The sequence below is a fragment of the Podarcis tiliguerta genome, assembly GCF_965153285.1.
Source record: "Podarcis tiliguerta genome assembly, chromosome: 5".
NCBI lineage: Eukaryota > Metazoa > Chordata > Lepidosauria > Squamata > Lacertidae > Podarcis > Podarcis tiliguerta.
In genome coordinates this window covers 64,099,359-64,121,821 of record NC_139538.1, presented here as the reverse complement: position 1 = coordinate 64,121,821, position 22,463 = coordinate 64,099,359, and the positions used below count along the sequence as shown (strand labels likewise).

General features: G+C 42.0%; 1 protein-coding gene across 1 annotated transcript in view; it reads left to right on the top strand.

Annotated features, from left to right (window-relative positions):
• Positions 1-8,733: 8,733 nt before the first annotated feature.
• The window catches only part of MINPP1 (multiple inositol-polyphosphate phosphatase 1), a 19,813-nt gene continuing 6,083 nt past the window's right edge, over positions 8,734-22,463 (top strand). The window contains exons 1-4 of the mRNA XM_083443686.1: positions 8,734-10,502; positions 12,963-13,160; positions 16,190-16,287; positions 17,588-17,721. Of these exons, the coding sequence (XP_083299812.1) occupies positions 9,911-10,502; positions 12,963-13,160; positions 16,190-16,287; positions 17,588-17,721 (1,022 nt within the window). The 5' untranslated portion in view covers positions 8,734-9,910. The remainder of the gene's footprint in view (positions 10,503-12,962; positions 13,161-16,189; positions 16,288-17,587; positions 17,722-22,463) is intronic.

The window sequence follows — 22,463 nt, the reverse complement described above, 5'->3', positions numbered from 1 at the left end:
CTTTCAACAACCACCAGCCATTTTTGTTTGTATTTTTAAAATGGTGTTATTTAGGAACATAGAAATCTGCCTTATACTGAATCAGACCCATTGTTCCATCTAGCTCAGACTGGGGACATTCCCAGCCCTGCTCAGAAACGCCAGGGATTAAGTCTGGGAACTTCTGCATGTAAGACAGATTTTGAACCACTGAGCAATGGCCCATATGAGTTCCAAGTACTACTTTAAACCTATAGATCCATTGGATGTTCCTGAGCTTTTGCACTGTGTGTATAAATAACTCTTCCCTATCCAGTCCCTTCAGAATGCTTGTAAATTTTATATAAGCCTATTGTATCTCCAGTGCACATTGGGATAAGGTTAACTCGTTGGTGTTTCCCAGCATGCTCATCATTTAAGGAGTTAGGAAAGTCCAATGAAAAGATGCCATAAATCTCTGGTGTTTTGATAGCACAAAGATAAGAAAGGTTAATGGAACTATTAACATTGGGAAACCAAGATCAGTAAGAAGAGCGCTAGGAGGAGAAAACAGGTTTTGAGTTTTAGTGCTTGCATTGTCCCTGCTAGGAAGTACATTACCATTAATCTTTATTAATGCTGACATGCCACCCATTATAATGCCAACACCAGGGACAAAAAATAACCAGTACCCTTGAGGAAGAGAATGTAAATTGAATTAGTTTAGAAACTTAGCTAAACTACAGGGAATCTGCCAGAGGATGCTTTTTTAAACGATTTGGCTCAAAACACCACTTTGGAACCTGTCTGTATAAATAAAAGGGGGAAGATCAAGCAAGAGGAAACAAAAAAATGGAAAATAAGTTCAACAGTTTTCAAAAGAGATTCTGAATTGGATCTGAAGGTGCTGTACTGCTCAGGGAATGACTCCTTTGGACCCAGTCATATATCTTTGGCTTTTTAAGCTAATTTAAGTATCTGATCCAAAGCATATTTAGATGCAAGGATGTACACTAATTACTTGGCGGGGGTGCTTCTTTGTAAGCTTAGAATTGCTGTGTAAGTTTGAAATCCTATGCACATTTTAATTAAATTATTTGTTATTGTTTTTATCATTTAAAATTCTATTCTCAAGAGGATCAATCCAGTCTGGAGCTGTATGAAGCCTATATAGCAAAAATGTAACATGAATTTAGTTTTCCTGGGATTTTGTGGATTCATTTGACTTTTTAGCATCACCAAAGATCCTGGGATCTACTTCATTACTAAATGTATTGTGTACCTAACGTGGATTAACACCAATTGTAAGGAATGATGTTTCTGTCTTGCAAAAGGAGTTTTGACAAAGTGCCCATTTGCTCACTTTCAACTATGGTTTTTATTGATAAATAGTTTTTTAAAACCTATAGCATTTTAACTATACCTGAAAATCTATCAGTCTAAATAATTTGAGGGACAATGTCAGGAAGAAAATATGGGAAGGTATGAAGATGCCACCTGATTTATACTGCCGAATCAGAAACATACTCAACATTTTCCATTGTTTCTTAATTAGCTAACAGAAAAGAAGTTACTTATCATTAGAAATGCAGGTGGAATTTGATATCTGTGAATTCCAAAGTGGACTGACCTGATCCACGTCACCCCAACTAGCATGTGGATTGGAACATAATTGTCCTTTAGACTTCTCTAAATTTTTCCTATACATTTCTCAGCTCAAAAACATACCACAATGCATATTTTTAAAATGTATCTTTTGTGTTAAAATGTGTTTTTAGAAACACATACTTTGAGATAAAATACATATTTTGTGAAAAAAAATCAAAAGTTAAATATAATTCTCATGGTTTTTTAAAAAGATATATTTTTAGAAATTAATGTGTTAACAGGAGAACAGACTTATGAATGAGTACATGCATGCACAATTCACACAGACTGAAAATAGGCTGATCCAGCCATAATCAACACTTAGTATATGCCTCTCTGACCCTGTTTGGTAGCATAGAAATGTAATGCCCCCAAGTGGAATATACCAACACAGCACCTTAAGGCAGTATGAAGAAGAGCAAGGGATCTTTTCTAAGTTCACAAAGCTTTAACCTATGATATTCTGATTAGATCTTTTTTTTAAAAAAAATAAAACATATGTGCATGTAAGGGGGTGGTGCAATGCACTGCCTAAATTATACAGATTCGTTCCTGGGAGCTAATTTGCTTTCTAGCAGTAAAGAAAGCGAAATCTAGGAAATAGAATGAAGTGCTCTTCAAAGGATGACTTGTGTGCACTTGGCAATAAAATGCATCCCTTCTTGAAAATATGCCATAGAGTAGGATCATTACTCAGTCCTGTGTGAAGGACGCAGACATTTTTTTGAGAATTACTAGAGTTGGTTCACATAAGCTGTTGCTTGATTCAAATGTGTTGTCTCAGGCACATCCAGACCCTACATTTAAAACACCCTTATCCTACTTTTAACAATCATGACTTTCCTGCAAAGATACCTAGAAACTGTAGTTTTGTCAGGATGCTTGGAGTTGTTAGGAGACCATTAACTAACTGCAGTCCCCATGTCTCTGGCGAAAGCCATGATGCAATGAAAGTGCTTAAAATGTGTAGTGTTGACAGTACCAGTATTCAATGGGACATTTCATAAAGAAAAGCAAAAGTTGAAATCTGCCACTTAGTGCAGGTGTTTCAATAGTTCAGTTATGATTAGATGTTTAAATTAGGAAACTGAAAACCTACAGGTTATATAGATGGATGGTTTGCTTTGACATCAGTGACTGACAGACTCAAAAGAGTATCAAAATTCCTTGGGTTTTCCCCTGACAGACAACTGATATTCATGGATTCCAATATATCTTGCATTTTAGACACATCTGAAAATAATATGCAGTTTCTTTGGCACCTGAACTACGTACATGGACTCAATGTAACAATTGGTCCATATGGACAACGGATTGCCAGAATGTGCTAGTTTCTTAAATGAACACCAGATTTGTGGAGCAGGGAAGGGAATGTAAAGGAGGCTGGGAATGTAAATCTGAATCTGGGACAAACCACAATCCATCATGAGGAGAGATTTTTGCCTCCTACGTTATTTAACAGAGGCAGTGGGAGGGTATTTACACTAGAAACTGGGAACAGCTCTACATTCAAAATTCAACCTGGTTATGTAGACAGAGACTGGATACACATATGGCATCTGTCCCATGTGCTGGGTTGAAACCGGGTGTGTACCTGACTCTGAAGCTCTTGTAGAAAACAGTACCCTGTAAATATCCTTTTTGGCCACAGCAAGCTGTAATGCTGTTTTCCTATATCAGAGGGATGGTATTGCTTGAAAGTGCATATCTTGAAATAAAACCCTTGAGCTGCACAGATAATGGGAGGTACTGCCCCAGGAATTTTAACTTTCGCTCAGAACAGACAAAATATGTGACTGCTGTCTTTGCATCACATTATATGTTTTATTTTCTGTCAAATAATAAATTTTAATTTTCCAAGTTTTTAACGAATCAATATCAAATCACATCAGATTTAAATTATTTCCCCCCAAAAAAGTTGGCTTCCAACTCTTTGCCCTAGACGCATCTCTACTCCCCCCCCCCATTGCTGCTTGATATTACATATTTATCTCTAATTCACATTTCATTCCTTATATCAGATTTTATTTTCGGATATATCTTTCCTCAGTGATGTAGATAGGAGACGGCTGTGGAAAGGACTGCTCTGTAAAAAGGGAAGGTAGTGATTTTGCAGAGAGAGCCAAGCTCATGGGGAGGGAAGCTGCAATGTGCCCCACATGCCCCCCCCCCCTTTATAACAATGAGTTCCTGTAGAAGAGTTTTATCAAGCCTGATTGATGTACACAGTGCAGGGAAGGAGGTGAGGCAATACCCATGGCTAGAGTGTTCCCATTGCTGCATATAGCTTAGGCCTGGGATACGCCTAACTAGTTTCTGTATTACTTCATGAGAAGCAGGTCACATGTGCTGCCAGGACCTCTTACCTTTTATTTGGCTAATCAATCCTCCTTCTCTAATAGACTTGGCACAGCAATATAGGAGGAGGCAGGATAATGTGGGGGGTAGGAACTCATAGTCCCCAGTATAAGCTTGGGGATCACTTTGACCCACCCCAGCCCACATCAGTTTCGTGGGAGGAGGAAGTTACCCTACATACCAGCTGGCTGAGCCAGTCCTGCCAGTGGGATTGGTGGCAATTGACTCTAGTAATTGCAGCACATTGTATTTCACATGTGCAGCAATGGAATAATTAGACAACATGTTTACTCAGTAATAGAATCATAGAATTGTAGAGTTGTAAGGCGTCCCAAGGGTCATCTAGTCTGCAAGTAGCAAATCACTGCATATATCATATGTAGTAGATATATGGCAAGATGTTTAGAACTCTGTTCATAATAGCTCAGTTGATAAAGCATGATACTCTTCCTTTCAGGGTCATGGGTTCAAGCCCCATGTTGGCCTAAAGATTCCTGCATTGCAGGGGGTTGGACTAGATGACCCTCAGGATCCCTTCCAACTCTACAATTCTGTGATTCCGTGTCACTAACATGTTCCTCCATTCACTCTCAGGTTCACCTGATGGTCTTATTAAGATAGATGTCTTCTATGGAGTTCCTTAAATATGCCCCATAATCAGACTAGGAGACCTTGGTTCCAGTCCCTATTTAGCCACAGATCTTTTGGAGTTAAAGACAAAAAAATGTGACTGCTATATTAGCATCAGACTATATTTTCTTTTCAGGGACACATGCAGGCATATATTTTTAAAACACCCATGCTGCACCAACTTGAATGCAAACTGAAGGCACTTGGGAGGGTTGACTTATCAGTAATTAGGTCTGTAAGCAATAAAAGCGCATGGTGTTTTTCCAAGTATGAATCATGTCCCCACTAGTATTACTAAAAGCAGGGTTACCCTAGGCTGGGCAGAAAGCTATGCAACAATTATGTTGAAGCACTGGGCATGTGGTTGGTTGTGTGTGTGTAAAAGATTTAGTACACTCAGGAGCCATAAAACTGACTTTCTTCTAAAACTTAAGGAATATGTTTCGTAATACAGTACACTTAATTATGCCACCCACTTCCCATTATTAGAGTCAGTAACAAAAATTATCATTGGCTACAAGTTATTTGGCCAATGAAATAGAGCTAGGCTGTCCCTCGACTTCGCAGTCCCAGAACACCTGGTAGTTATAACACAGTTCCTACTGGCAGTGGGTGTGGAAGAAGATGTGATTTTTCTAGCCAGGGGCTGGTCCTAGTCTGATCTTCCTCATACCATGGATCGTTTGTATTTTTTCTGTAAAAGAAATAGTACGGTGTCCTATTGCCCCTGAGTCCTCTGGCAGATGGATGGGGACCATGTGGGCTTCAGTTCTGAAGTCCCAGGGTAACTAATAGATTATCAGGGGTGCCCAAACTTTTTTCAAAGAGGGCCAGATTTTACAATTTCTCCCCAAAGACTTTTACCCCAGGATATATACTGCCACGGGGGCCGGATTAAATCAACCGGCTGACCGGATTAGACCCGCAAAGTGGACTTTGGACATGCCTGGATTAAATGGTAGCTAGAGTTTCAAATATGCTTTTAATTGCTTCTGTTTGCTTCTAGTTTGCTCAACACTCTAGCTGCATTTGGCACTGGTTTCTGGATTGCCTTCATGAGTAGAGCCACACAGAGTGTGTTGTGTTATGTTTGCTTTTGGTACCTCATTTATTTTATTTGCTTTTTCATTTTTTTTACATAAATCAAACACCATGGGTTTCCTTGGTGGCTGCTCCCAGACTACCCACCAAAGAAGACCAAGATAATACTGTCTTTTGCGACTTTCCACTGGTAGGCAAAAGCCTACTTTTTCAGGCTCCTGATGCCAATCTGTATAAACTGGATTCTACTACTTGTGTTTGTTTATGTTTATGTGCCTTGTTTTTTATTTGTATTTTATTACACTTCTTTGCATCTATATTATATTAACTGTCACAGTGGGTAAAAAGTCAGGATACAAATGTAACAAACAAACACATTTATAATAATAAATCAGTCTTTGCATCAGTCTTTGATACATTTGCCTTTCTCTTCAATCTGATTTGAATTAGGCCATCTAAAGGGTCTTTCATTATTCCTTGGAATTGTAACACACCAAGCCCAGATGCTTCCAAAACATTTGTGCTCAAATCTGCATGCATTTGTTCAGTGTTTGCCCTTCATTCAGAGTTACAGGGAAAGAAATGTGATGATCTGTTCATTATTTCATTTTATAAATGCAAAGATTACCCAACACCACAGACTGAATAGGAAAGAGACATGACTCAGAGCCACGTGGACTCAAAACAGATGATCAAACTTTCCTTCTGCCAGAAATGCTACCTTTGCTTTGCTGATGTTGCAACTTCTTTCAGAGTACACAGTGGTGATATATTTGTGAATACCTCCCATTTCTTCCTAACATCTTCTGTTTGCTTCCCTGTCTGCACTAATTAAAGGTGTGCCTTTCTCAGTCACTGACTCGCATGTGTTTGAACAAAGCTATTAAAAGGGAGCTGCTCTGTAGTTTTTAAGGAAAAGTGTGTTTGGTACTGGGAGTTGTCTCTTTGAGACAGTTCTTCACCCTCAAGTTCAGTATGTGAAACCCCTTCTAAATAGTGTGAGCCACTTTACATATTTAGTGAAAAGTGTAGGATTAGAATCATTCTCTTCTTCTGTGTCACTCACCAGGTCCTCAGCACAAGAAACTGTTCTTGTATTTGTACTGAGTGTTTGTTTGTCTAAACCTCTTCATATTAAAAATCTCTACACAGTCTCCAATAAATCCCAAATGTACAATAAAACCAGCCATATAAGTCACTAAAAACAACAACCCATAGAAAAACACAAATGCAATACACCATCATAAAGTCCAAAAGGACAGGGCCCACCTTTAGGGAAGCTCGAAAAAAGAGGAAACACAAAACTAATAGTTCTTCTTGCATAGGAAAGGGGAAATGTGATGTTTCTTTGATGTTTTGTTGCTGTTTTTATTTCCATTTCACTTGCTTCCAAATAAGAGAGCATATGGACTGCAGTCTTAGTACTTTTGATGAGGGGAGATCTGAGTGATTTATTTTTTTTAAGAACCTTATGTGTCAAAGAAAGACATATGGGATCATGCTTTTTATTGGATTGGGTTTTTAATTGCTCGGCACATATTTTCTCTATTATTTTATCAAAATGCAGTACTTCTGTAGCTGTGGGTGGAGTAACTTCCTCTAGGATGCCTGGAACACAGCCCCTTTTCACCATTATAGGCAGTGCTTTTTTCCTTAAAAAAAAAAGGTTTAGGGGTACTCTCATTTTCCTACCCATATTTAAATACTGCCCCTCAATGAGGCCAAACTTACATTCACAAAATGTTTAGGGGTACGCGTGCCCCTGCATCCCCCCAGAAAAAGAGCACTGATTATAGGAACTGCCAAAGGGAAGAGAGGAGGGAGAAAGTTGATGGTCTGAGAGAGAATAGAAATACTGAGGAGATTGTGGAGAGGAAGGGAGGGAGCCATAAAAGATCACGGAGAAGAAAACAGCCAGTACCTTCTTTCCTCACACAAAAGCAGAAGCTCCACTAGAGGAGTGTGTGTCAGAGCATCTCAGGACTGTATTTTTCATAGAGCAGAGTCATTCAGACATTAGGTCTCTGGGATCTACTTTGTTGTTTTGGGGTGTGTTTTTTAAAAACTAAAATCCTGCTCCACCAGCTGGAGCCTGGTGTAACACTCCAAATTAAAGAATTCTGAGGCCAAGAATTAAGGAATTTGAAGGGCCATGGTTTGTTTGTTTTCTAAAAAACTGAATGGAGCTTACATTCTTCCCACACAAACCCCGCCCTTGGTTAACCAATCCCCACCTGAGCTTTCTTCATTTCAGCAGTGTCCGTTTAGGGGCAGTGGGGTATAAGTTTCTTGCTGCTAATGTTAAATAACTTCATCTCACTCAGAGATCTATCACTCAGAGATCTCTAAGCAATGGTCAGGGATGATGGGAGTTGTAGTCCAACAGTGTCTGAAAAGCCACAGGTTCCCCATCTCTGCTCTAGGTGAAAACATGGTAAAATAAAAGTGTTTGTCTAAGGCATGAAAACACCATCAATGATGGGGCCAGCCGGGCCTCCCTGGGCACAAAAGCCTGGGTGCCACAATGGAAAAGGCCTTGCTATGTCCTCACCAACCTCAGTTTGTAGTAGGAGGCGGACGATGGCCTCTGCCAAAGACCTGAGCGGAAAGACAGAATCACGTTGCACAAGGCAGCCTTTTGAGTACCTTGACATGATACCTAGTTTGCTGGGCATGCTATTTGACAACTTAAAGAGAGACAATTGCACTGAGACATAAATGCATGTTCTATCTGTGGTATCACATTACAACTCTTTATTTGAAGCATCCCACTCAGGGTGCTAGCCAGACTTCATCTGGCTTTTCTGGTTCTATTTTTAAACACTGACGTTAGTTTTTCCATGCTTATTATACCCCTTGTATGTAAATTATCCATTGATTGCAAGATGCCAGGGAGGGATGTTTGCAATGCTTAATAATCTGTTTGTGGCCTGCTAATAACAGCAATCTGGTTAGTTTCTATGAGCTGGCACTCTGCTTATTAGATAGCCTCAGTATTTCCCCTGCTCTCCCAGGAAGAAGTCTCTCATCAATGGGTATGAATCACTGCACATTGTTGTTGTTTTGGAATCTTGTAGCCTGGATGCAGAAATTTAGCGTATGCTCAATATACAGTTTTCCCCTCTTCCCTCCCCAATGTGGTTTTGTTGTTGTGTTGTTTTTTGCAGGAGTGTGGCTGAGGTATAGGAGGATCTAAAATATTCATAAAGAGCAGCTCTCCCCTCTCTGGAGGGGTGAGAATCTCAGCTCCCTGCACAGGGTCCTCTCAGACCAGGAATTGTCTCTGATTCCTGCAAGCAAGCAGCTTGGTAACCTTGCACTGCCGCCCCGCCCCCTTTTTTAAAGGCAAAACCACCAGATCTTTCACAATTTGCCAGTATTATCTATAGTTTGAGCCTGTTTGTTGTAAAGACCTAGATGTTCCTTAGAATGTAACAATGTTGGGTAATTACAGAGAAATTGCACTGCAAGTTTGCTGTAAATCTTTCAGCCTTAGCCTCTTCTGTTTCCCAGATTATGAGGATACTAGGACTGGACTGCATTGCAAGGTTGTTGTTAACCACTCACTCAGCCTTGACCCCAGCTTCATATGAGCACAGGGCTACTTTGAGCCACGGGGGTGGGGAGTCTAAACATATCTAAAATAACAGCGTTGGCATCACCCAAAGTCCATTCAACCTGCAATCACAGCAGCCTTATAATAACTGGGATCCGCAGCAGCATTGTTTTGTTGAGTATTTCTGAAAAGACCCTCAGTAAGATATATGGTCGTGTGCTTATTTTGCACAATTATTCCGCCTTCCCAAGGCGCTGAATGGACTTGAGGGAGCAAGGGAAAGGGAAGAATACATGATAGTGGTAGAGGGGTGCTTGTTTCTGTTCAGCTGCCCTGTCGGCTTTGGGAAGATCTTGTCAGGCTTCCTCAGCCTCTCTCAGCAGGTTCCCGAGGAGGCTGAACGCCACTTAGGGCTGGGCACTGTTGTATATATAGGACGGCGGGGAGAACGGGGAGGGATGGGAAGCAACAACAGCCATCTTGCTTGAGGGCGGCTGTGGCTTAAAGCGTTTAGAAGTCACGCGGCGAGGTGGCCATTTTGGGTGCGGGCAAGCAGAAAGTGGGCGGGGAGTCGCCGACCAATCAGCGGAAAGGAAAAGCCAAAGCGCGGAGGGGGAGGCCCCTGTGGCTCGACTTCCTGCGTGGGCTTCGCGCTTTACACCGGGGTTGCGGTCCGGGCACCGCGCTTAGGAGGAGAACAGCCGCTTCCCTGCCGCTCTCATGCTGCGACCCGACGGCTGCCTCTTGCTGCTGCCGCTGCTCTTCCTCCTGGCGCCGGGGCCCGCCGAGGGGAAGGCGGAGGCGGCGGCGGAGAGGCTGAGCCCCTACTTCGGCACCAAGTCCCGCTACGAGGAGCTGCACCCGGAGCTCCTGCGGGACCCGCTGTCGCTCGGGCCGCCGCAGCCCGGCTTCCCGCTGCCGCCGGCTTCCTGCGCCCCGCTGCAGCTCGGCGCCGTCTTCCGCCACGGCACCCGCTTCCCGACGCGCAAGCAGATCCAGAAGCTGGGCCGCCTCCACGGACTCGTCCAGGGAAACGCCGGGAAATGCAACGCCAGCGCCGCCTCCCGCCTGGCGCGCTGGACCATGTGGCTCCGGCCGGAGATGGACGGGAAGCTGGCCCCTCGGGGGCGCCGCGACATGGAGATGCTGGCCAGGCGCCTCGCCCGCCGCTTCCCCAGCCTCCTGGCCCGGAACCGACGCTTCGCCTTCGTCAGCAGCTCCAAGCACCGGTGCCTGGACAGCGCCGCCGCCTTCCGCGAAGGGCTCCGGCAGGCGCTCGACGGCCAGCGGCAGGGCACGTCCCAAAAGCATGGTGAGAGTAACCCTGCATCCTTCCCACTCCCAGCAAGCCGTCCATTCTCTGCTTCATTATAACCTGCATGGGCGTAGCTAGGATTTATGTTAGTGAGGGCGGGGACACCCACCTGTCATCGTCCTCTGTTTGGCTCTGTCCAGCAGTTTCCGAATGATATGTCTCAACAACAGTTTTTTTACCACTTTCTTTTGACCCCAAGAGTAATTCTACAATTGCTACTTTCAGTTAAGTATTTGGAGGGGCGACTGCCCCCCTGCTCCCCACCCCCAGCTATGCCCATGATAGCTGATGGCACTTTGGGGTGTGGGTGCAGAGGTCCAGACCATTTAAAGACCCCAAGGCGGCAATAATGTACCCCACTTACTATTATTATTATTATTTTTTTATTATTATTTGCACGTATTAGGCACTTTAGGCAAAGAAAAAGCATCAAAATGAAATGCACTACGTGAAAGCAGTTTGGCGCCTGGGAGTAAGTGTCATCATTGAATTCAGTAGGACAGGGTTGTCAGTAGAGAAGCCTAGGTTTGCAATATGAGACCCTCCACACCCCCAAACAGATACATTAAAACCAAGAGGAGAAGAATTAAATGAAAACACACCCCATCCACTTCTAAAAGGCCACAGTGATAGTTAAAGGCCTAGTTATAGAGGAAAGGTTTTGCCTGGCAATGCCAGGCTGGCGTCTAAATATATATAATCATGGCGCCAGACAATACTTTCTGGAGAAAGCATTCTGTAAGTTGGGAGGCACTGCATAAAAGGCACCTTCTGGTGTTGCCACCCTCTGGGACTCTCATGGAAAAGTCCTGCAATGCTGATCATTGGGTCTGGGTCAGTTCAAATGGGGAGAGGCAGCCCTGGAGGTATTGCAGTTTTGAACCGTTTAAGGCTTTATAGGTCAAAACCTGCAATTTGAATTGGGCCGGAAATTAATTGGCAGCCAGTGCAGGTGGGCCAGGATTGGTGTTATATGTTCAAATGGTCTTGCTCTGATGAGCAACCTGGCTGCCAAATGTGAGCCCCACAGATAATATGTTGCAGTAATCTAACCTAGAGGTTGCCAGAGCATAGACGACAGAAGTTAGGTTATCACTGTCCCTGGGCCACCAGCTGAAGCAGATGGAAGACACTTTGTGCCACCAAGGCCACCTGAGCCTCAAGCGACAGCAAAGGATCCAGAAATACCCGCAAGTTGCATACCTGCTCCTTCAGAGGGATTGTGTAACCCGATCAAGAGATAGATAGATAGATTCTTTATTGTCATTACACAAGTGCAACATTGCACAAGTGCAACGAAATTGGATGCCATCCCTTAAAAACAACAAAAGCAAAACAACAACAACAACCAAACAAACCACATTCCAGCCACAAGAGCAGGCAACCTCCTAGCCATCGGTTCTAGGGAACTACCCACTAACAGTGTCTCGTTCTTATCTGGATTGAGCTTCAGTTTATTGTCTCTCACCGAGTCCATTACCGAGGAAAGACATCAATCCAGCACATCCACAATCAATCCAGCACATCCACAATCTTGAACCAAAGATTAAAATTACCGTAATCTTGAACCAAAGGCTCCTTGGGTCATATTCAGTGTTTGGGCCATTTGTTCCTCGCTCATGATAAAAACAGTGCATACTGAGAACTGCAACCAACAGATTGAAAAACCAGTGTGATTGATGTCAGAGTAGGTTAAATTTACATGAGATTTTCATATTAACTGTTACACAGAAGATAGGCATGTTGAAACACATGAAACATTCTGGGGTAGTGTATTCTGTTTATATGTAGGAACTGGGGGAGAGGAAGATCAGTCTCAGATTTTTGTACTGGGCTTTCAGGTAGGGGCACTCAGAATGCTAATGAGCTGTAGCACAAAGTTGGGAGATAAGGAATAATGGATGTTCTAAAGGGCACTGAGCAAAATCACTTCCTTAAGTTCCAAGTGCCCGGAAGTGAGGGGTGGTAGTTACTGGGAAGATAATCATAATTTTATGAACTAGGGAAAGTGCAGAGCTCAGTATTTGGAAAGGATAAAATAAGGGCGGCACAGGATCATTCAGATGGTTGATTTTAGTGACACCCTGAATAGTGTCAGGCAGGCCATTGCCTGTGGTGACGTGACTTTATGGTCCATTGTTTCTAGAATCAAGCCCACAATATTCTTTCCGCAAACCATTTGTCCAGTTTACTTTTAGCAAGGTTTTATGTTGATAGAGGATTTCACAGAACCCTTGGTTTCAGAACCCTTTTGAGAAATTCTGTGCAAAATGCTTTATATAAAAAAGCAAATGCCCCCTGTAGTTTGCTTGAAGCAACTACCTTTAACTCAGCGTTTGACTGAATATTATTCAGTTTTAAGAGTGTGTATTTTGCAACGTGCTTGCTTTTGTGAATTTATATTCCACTTTAAAGCAACTTATGACATTTAATAACCTTTTGGCCTTTCATTTTCAGCCACGACGACAGAAGGAATTGAAACCAACGACAAACTGATGAGGTTTTTTGATCTATGTGAAAGATTTGTTAAAGATATAGAAGACAATGATACGGCTATGCATGAGCTGGATGCCTTCAAGGAAGGTCCTGAGATGAAGGAAGTAGTGGGGAAAATCGCAAACACCTTGTGTCTACCAGTGAATGACTTAAACGCAGGTAATGTTCTTTTATCAGCTTCCTACCTGTTCTCAGTTATTATGAAGAGCAAATAAGCAGTAAACATAAACATCTTTTGGAAAAGCTTTAAAGGTTAACTTCTGTTGAACCTGACTGGGGGACATAAAATATTTACCCTTCCCCCCGCTCCCAGTTCCTTGTTTTCATTTTCATCGCTCTTAGGGACTGGTTCACATAAGTTAAAGTATCTCAGCTGCATGCATTATATGACTCTCACAAGTGCAGAGATGCACACTTGTGCCACGCAGAGTGAAAACTGAAGCCTAGTTCATGTTTCTGTGGTAGCCTGGAGAGAGCAGACAGTCGTGCTCCATTGAGACACACTCTTAGAAGTATTGAAGATGCTTGGGAAAATTTGTACGATGAAGTGCGGAATGCAGAAAGGAAATGGCCTATCAACTCTTGCATGCGGTTTCCAGGTAATGGTGCACACATACCTGTTTCACTGCTACAGTGCTTTTTCTTTTTTAACTACAAAACATCCACTACCAGCAAGCTCTGTAGCTAGTAACTAACAATATCCATGTCACGAGCCATTATCAACATTGTCTTTTAATAAACTTTATTTTGGTGTGTGGCACAAGCTACTGGTGTCGGCACCCTTTCAAGAACCTCTGTAGGAAGAGCAAGCAACTAAAACTATCTACCACAAGAGCTGCAACTTTTCCAAAATTATACCTAGAAGAAATGTACAACTAGTTCTCTGTGCCCAGCTGATATCTACCCACAACTGACTGCTGCCAGAGTTGTTTAAAGAACAGCTGGTGGCGAAGCATAGAGGAAGGATGTTTGTGGATGGTTTTCTTTGTAAGGCTGTTTCTCCTGGGTACATGCAGATGTTTGGGGCTGCCTAAAGGGAGTGCTTTGGCTTGTGGTCAAACACTTAAGAAGCATGAGAAACCAATTATCGTGTACAAGCTCTTTGTGGCAACCTTTTCCCCCTTCCTGGGCCACAGGCTAACTTTATTAGATTTTACCAGGAAGAAAGTATTTTCATGAGAAAAGAGAGGACCTCATCTTGCTGTTGTTGTACAAACTTTATGGATCCAGATGGTGATAGTGCATTTTTTGTGTGGGGGATGCAGTGGTAAGCATACCCCTAAACATTTTGTGAATCTAAGTTTGGCCTCATTGAGGGACAGTATTTCAATATGAGTAGGAAAATGAGAGTACCCCTAAACATATTTTTAGAAGATAAACACTGGTGATAGATATTCCGCATAACTTTGTGAATCCAGATGGCGTTAGGTATTCTGGTCTGCACTAAAAACCCACATGCACCCAGTTTAGTGGGACACAGATGAACAGTGAAATGGGCATCTGGATGTGCATTTGCATTGATTATTTGCATTATGGTCTCCTTTTACTGAATCAGGAAGTATTATTTCATTCTACAGTATTTTATCCTTCCTATCAACCGTTTCAGGTGGTTAATATTCCATTCCTATCAACCGTTTCAGGTGGTTAACATTCCATTTAAAATACAACAGAACACTAAGCACCAATCAAACACAAAAAGTGGGGGAAAGACCAACTTTTATCGGATGAACATAGGTAGTATCATTATTACAGTTCACTACTCCCCAGAGCCACTGCAAACAACTCTATCCTGTTTTTCTTTGTGATAGATAAAGGCAGGTGCATCGATTCAAGTTTTCTAGCAGCATAAAAAGTCCTTTCTCACTCTTGAATTCATTAGGCAAGGGATTTTGAGCCATAATTGATGGAGGAGGAGCTCTAAGATATGCAGATATAAATGTAGTAAAGAAGGTCAAGTCATATGATACAGTATTGACACTTCCGTAACTCCAACTTCTGAAACATCTCTCTCTTGTTACGGAGTGTAACTAAGCATTATCCTGTTACTAAATGTGCATAGATGCAGTTTTGACAGTTTCATTTGTCACTTGCCTTTTCTACAGATTGGGTTCTGGTGTCCTTTTTCACTTGACCATCTGAACTAACCAAAGAATATTGTGTTTCCTGTAGTGTACATGGAACAATGATTTCTAGTTACTTTAATCATAACACTGCTAAAAGTGATTGATACAAGAGCAGGTAGTAAGATGTTGTCTTAGTATACGTATTCACTTATATGTAGTGTTTTTTTTACAGAATATATGATTATGATTCTTTCAATGGTAGAAAGGTTAACATGTTAAGTTTCACCTAACAGCCTTAAAAACGAGGCTTATATTTATACAGTTTGCAATTTTAATTAAGTTGAGTTTTTGAACAAGTTTGTGAATATTTTCAGAAGCACTTGCATGCATAAAACACTCCAGGCACTGATGTGTTCTTGTTCATACGGATCTAATCAAATAATTCCATTGCAAATATTTAATACCCACCATGTATTCCGTGTTTATATATGTTAAAAACATTCTTGAAATACATAAAAATCCCGCATTCACTAGCTCATTTCTTTTTGCTTATAGTTTGTAGTGTATTATATGTATTGATTCCAGGGATACAGAAGACTACACACCCATTTGTGGAATTGCAAGCATAGTTCTTGCACGTCACCCCTCTGTTTGTGCCAGGGATAGGGGAATTTCTTGCCTGCAGGCTAGGTCTAGCTCCTGGTGCCTTTGGATCCATTCTGTCTTATCCCTCTAATTAGACTAGAAAAAAGCTTCTGTTATGGCCAATGGAAGCTTTTGTTTCAAAGCCTAATTGATGTACGGAGGATAGGAGTTCAGAAGTGAGAGAAAATCATGACCTTGCCCACGCTTGTTATCCATTTCCCAAGATGTTTTCCCTGAGGAAATACGACTCTCAGCATACAAAGGGTTCCCTAGCCTTGTTCTATACACAGGACTTGGTTCCCAGATTGTATCTCTTTTTATTGCATACCTTCATAGCAGTTTTGTAAAGGGGCATTTCGTTCACCACTGATGTGGTCCTTGTGTGTTGCCCTTTCTGCGTAAACATTTCATTGATGGCTTGCGGCATCCTACCTGATGTACTGTCGGTGTGTTGCTAACTGTTGCTTTTCTTTACAACAGATTTGGTTCAGGTGGCATTTTTCACTTGCTCATTTGAGCTGGCCATAAAAAACGTTAGCTCCCCCTGGTGTTCGCTCTTCAGTGAAGAAGATGCCAAGGTAGGTACTGTGTATACGTCTGCAACCCCCTTAACTAAAGAAGTGGAGAATTGAATGTTTCAGTGTATTGTGAAAAAAACTGTTATTCGGTCTCACAGAATTATATAGGACATAGCAGGTAGTATTCAACCAAGTTTTTACTCAAGAGTAGAGCCTCTGAAAGTGATGCGGGTGGCACTGTGGGTTAAACCACAGACCTAGGGCTTACCGATCAGAAGGTTGGTGGTTCGAATCCCCTTGATGGGGTGAGCTCCCATTGCTCGGTCCCTGCTCCTGCCAACCTAGCAGTTCAAAAGCACATCAAAGTGCAAGTAGATAAATAGGTACCGCTCTGGCAGGAAGGTAAACGGCGTTTCCTTGAGCTGCTCTGGTTCGCCAGAAGTGGCTTAGTCATGCTGGCCACATGACCCAGAAGCTGTACGCCAGCTCCCTTGGCCAATAAAGCGAGATGAGCGCCACAACCCCAGAGTCATCCGCGACTGGACCTAATGGTCAGGGGTCCCTTTACCTTTACCTAGAGCTGTTGAAATTAATCAGCATTACTCAGCTAAGTCCATTAATTTCAGTGGTCTACCATGAGGAAAACTTGAATTCTAACCATGAGCTGAAATCTGGCACTCACTTAACATGATTTAATTTGACCAAAACAACCTGCTGCGGCAGGACAAGTGCTAGCACAAATGATACTACCCCAGTTTGATCTTGGGGAGTGTCATTTAACATTCCTGCTCTTGTTAGATACCCTCTCCTACTCTGCCCAACCTTCCAGCCTGTCACCCTGAGCATCTGCGTGTAGACACCTAGGATAACAGATGCATATATATTGGCTATATTCAGTCTCTTTATAAGGAACACTAAATTCCTAAAAGTAGAGTCTGCTTTTAACAAGGCTCATAACCAATGTCTTTAGCATTAGCTGCACCTATTGACTTCACTCCTGTGCAGGAAAACAATCCTTTGCCTACCTTTTCACTCATATTCCTATTAAATTGTAGAATTCAGTACTCATTCCCGTTTGCTGTTCCTGGCTTGCCCCTGGGAGGCTGCAACTGCAGTGTTATAAAGGCAGGTCTCTGCCAAAGCATTTGCTCCTGATTGCAATGGTGGTAGGGAGGGAAGAAGAAAGAACCCATTGCCTGAGGTGGAAAACGGGATATCTATCTATTTTGATGGGTTAGGTACCAATAGTTATATGAAAGTTTGTGTGCGTTGGAATGGCCTGCCTGCAATTTACTAAAATATCTTGTTGCGTGTAAAATAATCCTTCTTTGTAACAACTTTTAAATGTGTGTGATACCAGGTACTTGAATATCTGAATGATCTGAAGCAGTACTGGAAGAGAGCTTATGGGTATCCTATCAACAGCCGCTCCAGCTGCATTCTTATGCAGGATATCTTCCAACATTTGGACCAGGCTGTTACAGAGAGTAAAAGGTAAAAAAATTGGTGGTGGTGGTGGGAAAACACATACTCTGTTTCGTGGTCCCATTCTAGGTGCCACTAAAATGGTTCCACCTTCTTGAATGTGCCACAGCTGCTATTTGTGGAACAATCAATATATGTAAGCATTCTTTTTATGTTTTGTTTTTTTTGTTTTATGTTTATGTTTTAAAAGACCAAAATGTGTGTGTGTGCATGTGGCACAGAGCTTTCCAAACTTTTCATGTTGGTGACACACTTTTTAGACATGCATCATTTCGCTGCACAGTAATTCAGTTTTACCAGCTAACCAGAGGTTAAACTAACCCCTTTCCAGCCCCAGGAGGAGTGCAGGGAGCGTTCACATGAGACAGCCACACACTGCAGCTAACACACTAACGTGGTGCGACATGCAATTTGAAAAGCTCTGGTGTAGCAGGTGGTGGAAGAAGGGGACAAGGAATGTGGCACTGGGTTGGAGAACCTTTTTCAGCCCAAGAGTTGCATTCCATTCTGGGCGATGTTCCAGGGACAAAAAGAGGCAGAGCAACAAGTTTGAATATTTGAATGTACAGTAGGCTAGTTTTTCTAGACCCCTGCCTCTTCCTACAGTCAGGAAAGCCCAAAGCATCGCAGTTCAAGGACTCATTCTAGCCAGCCAAAAGCACTTGAGGCCACAGAGCAGGGAAAGTGGCCTAGGGATGAGGGGACGGCCTGGAAAAAGTCCTGAATGCTTACAAAACAAGAGGATGATTTATTGAGAGAAGTGTCTTCTACAGGACCGCCTCTCCTGGTATGCCCGCAGAGGACCTTAAGGTCCACAAATGACAACTCTTTGGAGGTCCCAAGTCGCAAGGTGGTTAGATTGATCTCAACTAGGGCCAGGGCCTTTTCAGTACTGGCCCCAACTTGGTGGAACGCTCTGTCACAAGAGACCAGGGCCCTGCAGGATTTGACATCTTTCCGCAAGGCCTGCAAGACAGCTGTTCCGTTTGGACTCAGTCTGACCCTTATGTTTCCCTCCCCTTATGGTTTTGATCTATGGGCTACTTTTAAAATGAAGCTGCATTTAAAATTATATTTTAACTTGTATTTTAAATTGGGCTTTTTCTTTTTCTTTTTCCTATTATGTTTTTGTTGTAATTTTACTGGTGTTAGCTGCCCTGAGCCTGGCTCTAGCCAGGGAGGGCGGGGTATAAATAAAATATATTATTATTATTATTATTATTATTATATTATTATTATTATTATTATTATTATTATTATTATTATTGCATTTAAATTCAATTGAACCGCTATGGTCACAGTTAGGTGTATGAGCAGGTATTTTATTTGGCTTGCAGCCCACTTAAGACTGATTTCCCACTTCAGTTTGGATCTGTGGCAAAACCTCCCTTCAGTTTGTTTCCGGATGCCTGGATATCAAACACATGACTATAACTTTTTATATTCTAACATGAGTGGAGAACATATGGTGTCCGTTCTTTAGTGAGCATTTGTTTTGATTCGTTTGCAGAAAGGCTATATGACTTCCCATCAAACATTATCCCAGTTTTTAGGGCCCTTCCCTGTCACTTTCCTTACTGCAATAAGTCATTTTTTATTTTTTTAAAAAAAGGATTTGTTGCACCAGAGTGCTTTAAATCGTGCAGACCTAAATATCCATAAGCTATTGAAACCCTCCTGAAAAATAGTGGCAGTCTGTAGGCAGCTGATTGTTAAACAACAAAAAGCTGCAGGAGATCCCAGTTATGAATTGCCTGCATCGTGTCTAGATTTGATATAATTAGGAGCTCTGTGAAACGGTGCTGTTCCTTTTCCTAACAGTTGATGGCAGTATAAACAGAAGATGCTAATCTAAATTTTGAATAGGTTTCTCCTAACTAAGCTTAGTAAACTAAAGTACCTAATTGCCTCTTTCACCTACCAGCTTTTTCTGAATACTGATAATAGTTTATCCTGACAAGGGAGCAGAGGGCATCTGTTGCCTTCTATGGAGGGTGAGTTGAGACACGGGGAATCATAGAATCATAGAGTTGAAAGAGACTACAAGGGCCATCGAGTCCAACCCCCTGCCAAGCAGGAAACACCATCAGAGCACTCCTGACATATGGTTGTCAATCCTCTGCTTAAAGACCTCCAAAGAAGGAGACTCCACCACACTCCTTGGCAGCAAATTCCACTGTTGAACAGCTCTTACTGTCAGGAAATTCTTCCTAATGTTTAGGTGGAATCTTCTTTCTTGTAGTTTGGATCCATTGCTCCGTGTCCGCTTCTCTGGAGCAGCAGAAAACAACCTTTTTATGGTTGCTATGGAGACAAAGTGACTTGCCGTATGTGACACCTAGAATCGAGTAGATAAGTTTAACTTCCAGCCACTAATCCCCAATTAAAGCTGCAGCTAGATGAGATAACGTATGCAGAGCTAATGTAAAATAAGCATTCTCATACCTCGTTCAAAATAACAAGCCACTTTTTTATCTATAATTTTTCTATTAAAATGTACTCTTAGTATGGAATAGTAGAGTATTTAATCAGCGTTATTTGTACCAAGAGGCAAACAGTTCTTTCCCACAACATGAATTAATGTTTAAAAAAACACTGTGAAATCATTGGAAGTCTTTAAACTCTATTATAATTTGGGCTTGAACTTAATTTTCTTCCATGTGAAGGTAACATTTTGAGAAGTACCCATCTCTAGATAGGTCCTATTCCACAATTCCCTTCAGTATCATTCACACACACACACACACACACACACACATTTGACTAAGCCAGGCATAGGCAAACTCCCATCATCCTTATCTAACAGGACCAGTGGTCAGGGGTGATGGGAGTTGTAGTCCCAAAAACATCTGGAGGGCTGAGTTTGCCTATGCCTAAGCTACATAGAAACATACAATTGTAGAGTTGGAAGGGACCCCAAGTGTCATCTAGTCTAGCCCCCTGCAATGCAGGAATCTCAAGCAAAGCATCGAAGACAGATGGATAGTTGCTTCATAGTTTCTTCCTCCTCACTTCGTAAATTGTTCCCCCCCCTTTAGAATTTAAATTTGTATATGTTATGTTTATTATACGGTTAACACCTGCCTTAATAGAGTGACCATATGCAAAGGAAAGCACTGCCTCTGTGCTTTTTAACTGAGGAAGGAATTTCAGCAGGTGCAGCCTATCCTATGCATGGATAAGACACTTCACCTGCTTAAATCTTCTTCTACACAACTTTTAAATGTTCAGAAGTTCAAATGGGTTATTCAGCATTGTGATTCCTTAATACCTTATGACCAAGGGTTTATCTGAATCAGTGGAGGTGTGTGTGTGTGTGTGTGTGAGAGAGAGAGAGAGAGAGAGAGAGAGAGAGAGGAAAGAAAGAAAGAAAGAAAGAAAGAAAGAAAGAAAGAGAGAGAGAAAGATTCTCTTCAGTGACTGAGAGGGATCACTATTTGACATCAGAAGACAGCCTTATTATTGACCCTATATGAGATATGCTTCTGTGTGTATTAATCTTTGTGTGTTTAGGGATTAGCTTTGTTTGGAATGGCTTTATGGAATGTTTAATTATATAACCTTGTAAAGATTTTTAAGAGCTCTAAACAGTTTAGGGGAGAAATTGACTTGTCCCAACCACAGTGACTTTTAAAACTCCATCCTGAGGTTGAGGAACAACTTCTCTCATTTGATTCCTATCGGAAGTTAAGACTCCACTTGGTGGACCGTAGCCACAGCCTCAGCTTCTGAACAACGCACACTGAACATTTAAAAGCCCTTTGAAGTGAATGGTTGCGCTTCTGTTGTGGATTCTGTTTATTTTTACAAAGGCACGGCCATGTTTTTAGTCCTCTTGCGTGCTATAGAAAGAAATTGAAGAAAACTTAGAAGGAGCAACGGCAGTCCTCATAGTTGGAATCATGGAACTGCAGAGTTGGAAGTGATCCCAAGAAGGTTCATCTAGTCCAACTATACCTGCAAACTCACTGACCTTTCTGACACTATCAGCTGGCAGCTGATGTTCGAATAGAGATAATGCATTACATTCTCTTCCTTACTGAGAACAGTACACAGATCAGAGCTATTTGGTTGTCATCAAGCCAACAGGTGGTCGGGAGGGCAGCATTAGGGTAGGTTTGAGAATTCAGTGTTGAGCTGTGAGTGCCGAGTTCTGTCACCGTTGCCTTATAAGCTTAGTGCCAATTTCTGCCTATTTTTTGTCTTCCTGCGTAGTACTGCTTTACAAGCATAACTGAACGCAATAAGGCATGTGTATGAGTAAGTCATGCACAGGTTTACACTGCCAGATACTTTTCAGAAGGGCAGGGAGAAGCAGAGCAAGAACTGAAGAAACTACCACTATAGTCAGGCATTCAGATGGCTCCAGTGTTATTTCATCAGATTCAGCCTTTGCCAATACAGTGTTCTTCAAATACTCTAGGGCTACAAGGGCTACAACTCCCAACATGCTGCCTGGAATTGAGTTTTACACTGAGCTTTCTTCTTCATTGCAGCTTAGAAATGAGAGGGTAGCTTCTAGTTATAATATCATTTCAAAAGGCATTTGGTAGTCAACAGAGCAACAGGAGTCCTTAACAACGATTGAAGTTGAGATTATGTTCTCTGATTATGGGTATATACACCTTCCTTCTTCTGAGTTATACCATCGGTCCATCTTCGAGAGCAGTGTTCCTCAACCTTCAGTTCCCAGATGACGTTGTACCACGACAACATCCCTGACCACTGACTAACTGGATACAAGGTTGAAG